This window comes from Cicer arietinum, chromosome 7 (assembly GCF_000331145.2).
Source record: "Cicer arietinum cultivar CDC Frontier isolate Library 1 chromosome 7, Cicar.CDCFrontier_v2.0, whole genome shotgun sequence".
Lineage (NCBI taxonomy): Eukaryota > Viridiplantae > Streptophyta > Magnoliopsida > Fabales > Fabaceae > Cicer > Cicer arietinum.
In genome coordinates, this window is record NC_021166.2 from 56317776 (window position 1) to 56328954 (window position 11179).

The 11179-nt window shown below is 24.0% G+C and overlaps 2 protein-coding genes across 2 annotated transcripts; both read left to right on the forward strand.

The window, feature by feature from the left end:
* On the forward strand, positions 1-576 carry LOC101492813 (agamous-like MADS-box protein AGL62). The gene has a single exon (XM_004510524.1). The coding sequence runs from the start codon at positions 1-3 to the stop codon at positions 574-576; it is 576 nt and encodes a 191-aa protein (XP_004510581.1).
* Positions 577-8272: 7696 nt separating this feature from the next.
* On the forward strand, positions 8273-9585 carry LOC101513746 (FCS-Like Zinc finger 17-like). The gene is made up of 2 exons (XM_004510504.4): positions 8273-8599; positions 9200-9585. The coding sequence occupies exons 1-2, from the start codon at positions 8331-8333 to the stop codon at positions 9402-9404; spliced, it is 474 nt and encodes a 157-aa protein (XP_004510561.1). The 5' UTR covers positions 8273-8330; the 3' UTR covers positions 9405-9585.
* Positions 9586-11179: the final 1594 nt, after the last annotated feature.

Consider the following 11179-nt stretch of genomic DNA (forward strand, 5'->3'; position numbering starts at 1 on the left):
ATGGTTTCTTCAAATGGAAACAACACATCAACAAAATCCAGCAAGAGAAAAATTGACATCAAGAAAATAGAACAATCAAACAAGTTACAAGTGAGCTTCTCAAAACGCAAATTAGGGCTTTTCAACAAAGTCACCGAATTATCCATCCTGTGTCAGGCAAAAACTGCAATGATCATCACTTCACCAAACGAAAAACTCTATGCATGTGGTTATCCAAACCCTGACTCCGTCATTAATCAATTTATCACTCAAGAAAACAACGTTGTTATCGACAACGAAAAAAAAAAACAAGATGAGGAAATATTTGAAACACTAAGGTTTCAATACGAGGAACTTCAAGAAAAGTTGAAAGAAGAGACGAATAATTTATTGAAAGAGAGAAATAAAGGTGATGCATGTTCTACTTCTTGGTGGGATCGTTCTATTGATGATATGTCTGTGGAATCTCTTGAACAATTTAAGAATTCTTTAGAAAATTTGAAGCTTAATATAGTTACAGCTTTAGAAGAAAAAAGGGTTAATTCGATCTATTCAACTCAACCACATCAAGAACGTATCAAGCTATTAAAATCTTGAATGAGTCAATACTATAGTCATGGTTTTGATGCTAGTTTTAGGATGCGGTTACTTCCAATTTAGTTAATAATTTTTTTTGTAAGTTCGATGACAACATCCTCTTTGGAAATCGAATGTGCTATTTGTTTATGTGAATTTTTTTTGGTTTTTTTTTTTTTTATGTTTCTTTTCTTGAATATATATGGAAAAATATATAGTGAAAAAGATTGATTTTTGGTGCAATTTCGGCACGTTTTATTATTCGTGAGGTTCTTGCTTGATTTTTAATTTAGATTTGTGTGATTTTTGGCTCCTTCAAAATTTAGAGCTTGTTTTATTTTGATTTATTTAATTTCAATGTTGTTCTTGATCGAATTTTATTTGGTAATTGTGTAATACCATATAAATAATGTAGTTGATTATCATGTTTTGTGATTAATAACACAACCTCCTTCTGTAATTGTTCTTTTTTAATAGTAATCAATATATACAAGCCTTTTTATTGCATTGCGTTTAATCTCTTTGCACTAATCCCTTTCCTAAACAATTAAACTAAGCTCTGTTTAGTTAATGCCTTTATAATTTTTCTCATTCGGAGCTGTGAATTAACTAGTGAATTAGTCACAATAATTTATTTTAAAAGTGAGTTAAAATCATAGTACTTGTTTTTTTACTAAAATTCAGAATTTTAGACTCAATCAATTTTTTTTTTAGAGTTGGAAGATTATAAGTGTTTATGTTTGATTTTTTTCCCTAAATTATCTAGGGGATTTTTCTTTCTTAATCGGTAGTTAGTTAACTACGAAAGATACATTATTAAATTTGGTTGAAAAAGTACCAAATTATTGTAAAAAAATTTATCACAGAAAGATTTTCACCAATCAATAAATCTTCTTTCATATTATTATATATCCACCAAGAAAAGTTATTTCAATTATGTAATATTCAAAAAGACAATGTTTTAGTTCCTTCAAATATATAGTACTATACACAAATAAAGGAATATTGTCAATTTGATAATTAATAAAAGAGTAAATACCCAATTGGTCCCTCAGAAAATTAAAAGTAAATTTTGGTTTTTGATAAAAATAAATTAGAATAATTAGGTCCATAATAATTAATAAAAAATGATAATTTAGTTGTTGTCGTTAATTAAAAGAAACGATTTGGTCCATACAAAAGTAAATGTCTCTAAATAATTTACTATTCAACAAATCATTCATATCTTATTTCTTTTTTTCTTTAGCATTCGAGCAACACTATGAGTTAAATAAATATGTATTTTATTTTGTCTTTAATTTATTAATTTTTTTTATATAGATATGTTATATATCTTTTTTAGAATTGTAATTTTTTTAAAAATTTCCAATATTGATGTTATATCATTGACTATTTTTTATTGTAGATATTTTTATAAAAAAAATTGAATATGATTTGATTTTTGTTTAGAATTGTCAAATGTTGTTGATATTTAATTTAATAAATTTTATCATGAAATTGCTTTATTTTAATACTAAAATAAAAATAAAAATGATATATATTAAAGAAAAAAATTATTTAGAGATTTTTTTGTGTTGTGAAGAATATATTGTCTCTAATTTAATTATTGACAAGGATTAAATTTTATCCTATTAATTATTGTTAGATATTTATTTGTCCCTATTATTATGATTAATTAACTATATATTTGTCCCTATTATTATGATTAATTAACTATGTAATCAAGGTCGGCCCATAGTTCCTGCAAGTTGGTTATCAGACATAACTTCAAAATTTTGAAGGTCCAAAATATTAGTTATATATTGTCAACGTTTACAAATTATATGTCTTTTTTTTTTTACAAGTAAACACAATCTCCGTGTGAATCTAACTTCTAGCCGTTGCAGACATTTACAAAATATAAATATATTCTTTTTTCAAAACTATATACTAAAATACAACTAACTCTTGCAAATTGAATTTTTTTAATATAAATATTGTGATATATATTTTTATAAAATATTTTTTTTTTAATGCATGAGATTTTTCAGATTGTTTGTTATAGTTGTAAATATTCTCCGTATAAACAAATTCTTATACTCATGGACAGTTATGTTCGACCATTTTTAATTATTAATTATTTATGTTTTTTGCTATTTGAATTAGTCTTTTATGTTATATTCAAAATAAAATTATTAAATATATTTTAGAAAATAAAACGTAAAATGTTTTAAAAAATAAACGGAGTATGTCATTTCATGCTTAGTTCCACAAGTTCTACGTGCGTGTATTGGAAATATTAAAAAAAAAAAATCTGTTCTTGTTACTCTACCGTGTGGGACCAAATAAGAAACAATGTAAAATGCAAAAAGCCATCAAGTATTATTTTATTACTCCATTATTTTTTGTCATTGACCATGGGAAAAACATGCAACTTTACTCCAACGTTGGTTTGCATTATTTACTTTTTGAGTACAATGTGTTTGCATTATTATTATTATTGAATTGAAAAAGGATATTTGAATACACGTTTTGACATCACATATAAACACACTATATATTATTTGCCGTATTTATTGGTGAATAATTTTTTTTTCAAAAAAATTCATTTATTTTACTTTTTAAAAATATAATAAAAATTAAAAGCTTTTTTTTTTCAATTTTTTTAATGATAGAGATATATTTTTGTGACACGTATACAAATTTATTCATTAATCACTTAAAATATTTAATTAATTACTAAAATATATGTGATTAACCACTTATTTAACATATATGATTAACACTAAAAACCATCACATTAACCACTTTGGAATAATGCAATTTAGTAATTAATATCTTATATTTTAGTGATTAATAAAATTATATTTAAAAAATTATTAATAATATATATTTTAGTGGTTAATGAAGCAAATTTGTATGTTATTAAAAATAGTGTTATTATATTTCTTTTGATTTTTTTTCAAAAGAATTGATTTAAAAAAAAGTTTTTTATGCAAAAAACTATTAACGGTACTGTATTTATACGGTGTTATTTGTTGTGTTTCAATAACACATTTGAATGTATATTTAATCTAACGAACTTTAAATTTAATTCCAGAAAGTTCTTTTTTTAAAAAAAGAAAAAGAGATTTCAAAGTCAAAATCCTTGAATTTTTATTTTCTAGATTTATCTTAAAATTAAAATACTAATAAAGAGATATTCAAACGGTCTCGATAATTCCAATTGAATTTAAAATCATTAAAATTGTTCCGGTCACTCGGTCTAAAATATGTTAAAGTTGAAGACGGGGTTAAAAACAAAATTTATTTAAAATTTATAATGATATATTAATAAAGTTTTTTTTTTCAAATTATAATAGTATTTTAATAAAGTTATTTATTTATTTTCCAATTTTTTATACATTATAAAATACAAAATTGATCTTTCCAGAAAGTTCTTTTTTTAAAAAAAGAAAAAGAGACTCCTTTCAAAGTCAAAATCCTTGAATTTTTATTTTCTAGATTTATCTTAAAATTAAAATACTAATAAAGAGATATTCAAGCGGTCTCGATAATTTTAATTGAATTTAAAATCATTAAAATTGTTCCGGTCACTCGGTCTAAAATATGTTAAAGTTGAAGACGGGTTAAAAACAAAATTTATTTAAAATTTATAATGATATATTAATAAAGTTTTTTTTTTTAAATTATAATAGTATTTTAATAAAGTTATTTATTTATTTTCCAATTTTTTATACATTATAAAATACAAAATTGATCTTTCCAGAAAGTTCTTTTTTTTAAAAAAGAAAAAGAGACTCCTTTTAAAGTCAAAATCCTTGAATTTTTATTTTCTAGATTTATCTTAAAATTAAAATACTAATAAAGAGATATTCAAGCGGTCTCGATAATTCCAATTGAATTTAAAATCATTAAAATTGTTCCGGTCACTCGGTCTAAAATATGTTAAAGTTGAAGACGGGGTTAAAAACAAAATTTATTTAAAATTTATAATGATATATTAATAAAGTTTTTTTTTTCAAATTATAATAGTATTTTAATAAAGTTATTTATTTATTTTCAAATTTTTTATACATTATAAAATACAAAATTGATCTTTCCAGAAAGTTCTTTTTTTTAAAAAAGAAAAAGAGACTCCTTTCAAAGTCAAAATCCTTGAATTTTTATTTTCTAGATTTATCTTTAAATTAAAATACTAATAAAGAGATATTCAAGCGGTCTCGATAATTCCAATTGAATTTAAAATCATCAAAATTGTTCCGGTCACTCGGTCTAAAATATGTTAAAATTGAAGACGGGTTAAAAAAAAATTTATTTAAAATTTATAATGATATATTAATAAAGTTTTTTTTTTCAAATTATAATAGTATTTTAATAAAGTTATTTATTTATTTTCAAATTTTTTATACATTATAAAATACAAAATTGATCTTTCCAGAAAGTTCTTTTTTTTAAAAAAGAAAAAGAGACTCCTTTCAAAGTCAAAATCCTTGAATTTTTATTTTCTAGATTTATCTTTAAATTAAAATACTAATTAAGAGATATTCAAGCGGTCTCGATAATTCCAATTGAATTTAAAATCATTAAAATTATTCCGGTCACTCGATCTAAAATATGTTAAAGTTGAAGACGGGTTAAAAACAAAATTTATTTAAAATTTATAATGATATATTAATAAAGTTTTTTTTCTTCAAATTATAATAGTATTTTAATAAAGTTATTTATTTATTTTCCAATTTTTTATACATTATAAAATAAAAAATTGATCTATTAAAATAATATAATTAATGTTGTAGAATATTCTTTTATAATAGATTCAATCAATTTTATAAAGTTGAAAAATTACTAATTTTACATAAAATTTTATATTTTATTTAAAAATAAAAGAATATATGACTTTTTTATCAAGTAAAAAACTTTATTTTTTTAGGAGGTCTTAGACAATTTTACCTTTACCCTTAGGTCGACTTTGCATGTCAACATCTCCATAAGGCAGGAACTTCGTGCCACATTAATATTTTTCAATGGAAGCTTTGCATGGCACACATTCGGATACTAATCAAAGCGTAAAGTATTTCATTTATAATAAGATGTTCAAATAATATCACAAAACTCAAAAATGTTGTCGCTATTAGCTTTTAGATTGTCAACAACTATCTTGGAATCCAATGCAAAATCTATCGTAGCCAAATGTGGTTCATGTACTCAACTCAACTATCTTCGAATGTTTGTATATCCAATGCAAAATATTTTTGTTCTTGAATTTAAATCATCTATTGTTCATTCTTCGAATTTTTAATGATCTTATGTAAAAATGTTTACAACATAATTAACAACTTTTCGTACAAAAATTTAGAAATTTATTAAAAATAATAAATTAAATATTAATTTTTAAGTTTTACGTGTTTAAAAATTCATATTTAATTTATCGCTTATTAAAAAATTATAATTTTTTGTAAGGATTTTTTTTCATAATGTCTCAAATATTACAACAAATAATAATTCAAAAATTCAAAATATATACAATAGTTGGTATAAAATAAGGACCAAAAATAAAAACAGATATTTTTAAAGGACTAAAAATTGATTAAATTTTTTATAAGAACTAAAAATAAAATAGTGAGATTTTATAGGGACTAAATATATTTAGTCCTATAATCATTGTAGTATTTTCTTTTTGATAAATGATCATTTAGGTGTACTTTTTATATGAGCTCCAACTTATGCTATATTCAAAATGTATATACACACATACTTTTTATCGTACTATTTTGAGTGTTAAATAGAATTTCTGTTGTTGTAAATAATAGTATAGTATTTCAATTTTGTCCGACCAATCAGAAATAGCTTTCTGGTTGTAGCATTTGTTCCTGCCTCTGATTCTAGTTATGTCTCTATTCATGCCTCTGATTCTGATTATACCTCTGGTCTTGGTTCCATTTCTACCTTTGATTATACATCTGGTCTTGGTTCTATTTATGCCTCTGGTGGAATCCTTTGGTTTTGCCTCTGCTCTTGCCTCTGATTTTTATTTTACCTCTGGTTTTGATTTTCTTTCTGCCTCTGGTGGTACCCTCTAGTTTTGCCTTTGTTTCTGTCTGTATTTCTGAATCTAGTATTGTTTTTGCCTCTGGTGGTGTCCTTTGTTTATGTCTCTTCTGATATTCTCTTGTCGTATCATCTGATTCTGGTTTTGCTTCCCTTTTAGTTCTTGTGTTTTTTTTTGGAGGAGCATTAACACTCGGTTCCATCTTTTCAAGTTCTTTGCTTTTCACATTCATAACTACACACACCATCTGTCTATCCTGTTTTTAGCCCCTTTTGCTTTCACCCCCTAAAGTAGCTGTAATTTTTCCTTGTTTGCGCACCATCTTTCCAACCTTTTAATAGCCCAATTTTCTTTTTTCTTTTTTTCTTTTTAAAATAGCTACAACTTTTATCATATATACAAGCAATTAAAAAGTGTATCCTCTTTTTTCTAAACCTAAATTTTTACTATGATTTACTCTCTTGCATTACTATAGATGAATATTGAGACTTTAAAATTTAATTAAGTTGATAACAACATTTATATTGCTATATGATAAAATTTAAAATTTTTTTATGGGATTATAAAATTTAAATTTTTTTTATGGGATTATAAAATTTAAAAATTTTTTATGGGATTATAAAATTTAGTTGATATATGACAAAATTTGTAATATGATGGTTGTCATGAAAATGGTTCACTTTTTTTTTAGTTGAGATCTCCTAAATGTTATGAACACCATAAACTCAAAATTTGACAAACTTGTTTTGAATTGATCATACATAAATATGATAGTAATTAAAAAAAATAAAATGTTAAAAAAATTATTATAAATTTAAATAGTAAATTTATTTCAAGGATATTCTCATAGGTACATCGGTCCATAAACAAAATATTCTGCTAAGAATAATTTGTCACTAGCATATTTATTCATTTAGTAAAAAAAAAAATGTTTATTCATAAAAAAACAAACATAGAAAATATATTTATTTGGTATTAATTGATCTTAAGTTTATTGAGAATTTATTTGGAAAGATACATATTGATTACGCAATTGCCTTAAATAAATGTATTAAATATTATTTTTGCCCTGTTATTAAATGTTCAGTTATTTATAGAATATGTTATAAAATGACATACAATATATTTAGTAATACTTTTTTCATAGTTAGATTATATAATTATTACAAAAATCCATACAACTACGATATCCACATTTTTGTCAACTTAAAGACCTTTTATGTTCATATTTTAATAATATAATCAAAATCAAAAGAAACAATAACATGTGATGATGGCAGCATTCCCTAAAATATTATCTTCCCTTCAAACAACTTGTTTATACTTTCCAAATGGTTATATTTTTTTGACAATTTCCAAAAAATATATTATTACATAAATCGTGCAAGACACGAGCAACGTATCTATTTTTGAATTGGTGAAATATATAAATATATATATAGTTTATTCTATTATGCTAAACTCCACTCCACTACATATATATTCCATTTTATTCTATTCGGTCCAGTTCATTTTGAAAAATATCCCAACATTCGCTTAAATATTCTCTATTCACTTTATCCTAAAAATATTATTATATATATCATAATAATGTAGCACGTGTTAAGTGTTAAACATAGTGACAAACAAAGGTTGTCATTTTCAAGGGCCCTGCTTCCTTTAAATATCCACCACTCATTCCTTTCTCAAACCTCATCAAATTCTCTCTACTACTACTCTATTCAAAAATCTTCTACAAAATTTCATGAACATCTTCAAGGTGAAATCCAAAGAAGAGAAGCATGAGCTAAACATAAGAAGAAAACATCATTTCAGCTCAATTGATAGTACCAACATGAAAGTTGGTTTGAAACTCCTTCCTCAAATTACAAACTCAAAGAGCAACTCAAATGTTCTTATTAAATCTTCATTGAAAAAGTCAAACCAAATTATTCCTATGGATTTTTGCTTCCTTAAAACTTGCAATCTTTGTAATAAAAAGCTCAGCCCTCACAAAGATATCTACATGTACAGGTATTTACATATTTCCAAACTCTTATTTGTAGAGATAGTTGTTTACTAATTTCACATCATGAATGAAGTATATTTTCTACTCAATTTGACATATCTTAGATCACACATGGTCTAAATCAAAGTTTTAAAACTAAACCAAGTTATTATCATGCTCATGTTCGATTCATGATATATTACAGAAAATTGCGGTCAAATATAACAGATGCAACCTAATCATTGTTTCGTACATCATATAATTTAATATATCAATCAATATTAATTGATATATCTTTAAAAAATTATAGTCAATTTTTCGTTTCCATGAGATATGGTTAATAAATTTTTTAACTAAATATTATTTAAATTAAAATTTGAATTTGAATATTTTTAACTGATTTGACCTTAACTCTTATTAAAAATCACTGTTGTAAGTTACCTATAATTAATTCCACTAAACCGTTATTACAAATAAGAGGATGATAGCATCTACGATACTTTTTATTTCTTTGTATATTTTAATCTTAATTAAAAACTTATGGTTAGTATATGATTTGATTTTACACATGAAAATGTGTCTCTATTTAATTTTTTTGATGAAACTTTGATATGTTGGTTTTGCAGGGGAGATCAAGGTTTCTGCAGTATAGAGTGCCGGAACAGACAAATATTTTTGGATGAGATGAAGGAATTAGAGAGCTCTACCAAAAAAATGGTTCAATCTTATAGACAATGTTGTAATGAGGCACGTAGAGAGACACACCATATACTTGAGGATCTCCGAATGCAAAGATTTAAATCTAAACTATATAAACCATTTCCAATTTAATCAAAATTAATCAGCTAGCTATATAAGTCCAACTAAGATATGTTTTTTAGTTACCAGATTTTTTGACATAATGATGTCATTGATGTGACATGTAAATTATTACTTTCTTTTAGATGTTTTTCTTTTTATTTTGATGTATGTACTTTATAATCTCATAAACTGAAGATTAATTATTATTTTATTTTTTATATAGCAATTACACCTTTGGAATTTTCTAATTTAATGTAATCGGTCATTTGATATGTACTTTTCCTTATCGAAAATAAAAAGCTACATTTTTTTCCAAAAATAATAATAATAATTAAAAAGCTGCAAAATTTTTATAAGTATACACGTTCTTCTATTAGATTTTTCTACTCTATTGTGTTGTATATATTATTTTATTATATAATATTTGTTTTATTTTAATTTATTTGTTTCAGTTTTGTTATATCATTTTTTTTACAGTTTTAGGATATCTATGTATCAAAATTTATATAAATTTTAGTGTCAATATTCATGATATATATTTTTAAATTTGAATTTGGATATTGTTAAAGAATTCTCTATAATTATAGTATTGAAAAAAAATTAAAAAAAAATTTATTAACAATAAATTTTCTCTTGGAAAAAACAATAAATTTGCTAAAAAAATATATACCTAATTGGTGATCTAGTACAAAAAAGAAAGCCACTTGTTAGTGGGCACAGAGAAAATTAAGTCATAACTCTTTGAGAAGGACAGGCCAGATATTTTGCCATAGTGAGTTGTGATATTTTCCCTATAAAAACTCCATATCATTCATAGGAGTGGGTATATTATTGTTGTTAATTTTTTTGTTAGGCGACACCGTTGATTCTGGGTTTGAACTCAGAACAAAACATCTAATTTAATTATATCAAATTTGTTTAATTGAGTTAGGTTTAAAGACGAACGAGTCACGATTTTAGTTGTTATTTAATTTGCATTTCTCTCCTTTAATTCATTGTAGTCTATAATAACTTGGTTGTAATGATTTTTTTTTTTTTTTATATTTCATTTTTCTCCATTGTCATTTATGAGTTAAATTCTTTTTAGTTAAAAGATCAATGAAATTTTAATTGAAGTTTATATGTTAAAATGTTGTAGCTTGTTTAGCTTTCTCTTAAACAAGTTGTTTTAATATTATCTTTAATTCTTAACTTGAACACTTAAATTTTATTGGTTAGTCGTTTGAACATGGAAAAGAGAAAACCATAGAAATGCTTAGTTTAATATGGATGAAGTCCGTATGTATAAAAATATGATTGACATTAAATAAATAAAAATAAAATTTAAGTTCATAGAGAAGTTGAAAACATAAATGAACCATGTCAATTCCTATTTATAGCAACATCCTCTATTTTTATATGATTTACCAAGAATGAGAAACATATTTTCATAGGTATAGCTAAAGATATGTTAGTTAGTAGTCATTACAACTACAAGGAAGCAATTGATGGTATAATCTTTCATTCTCAAATTGTTTTGCATCTTATCACAAACATCCACACAAATACACATTACTACACAATCTCCAATGCTTTTAATATTGGATATAATACTTCAAAATACTCCCTAAAATATCATATTACATTGAAGGTAAGCAATAGTTAAACATGTCAATGTATCCCTCATTGACACTTCGTAAACCTTGACACAACTATTTGAAGACATGGTTCAATCAACCAACAAGAAAGATAAGAAGACATTTAAGTAATTTGATGTATTTTTAAGCACTCTTGAATTAGTATTGATGCTTACTTTTTCGTTGTGG

What these genes read in the sequence shown, in the direction of transcription:
- LOC101492813 (XM_004510524.1), top strand. Translation starts at nt 1, where the DNA reads ATGGTTTCTTCAAATGGAAACAACACATCAACAAAATCCAGCAAGAGA.
- LOC101513746 (XM_004510504.4), top strand. Translation starts at nt 8,331, where the DNA reads ATGAACATCTTCAAGGTGAAATCCAAAGAAGAGAAGCATGAGCTAAAC. An exon ending in AAAGATATCTACATGTACAG is followed by an intron (nt 8,600 to 9,199) that starts GTATTTACATAT and finishes TTGGTTTTGCAG; the next exon opens with GGGAGATCAAGGTTTCTGCA.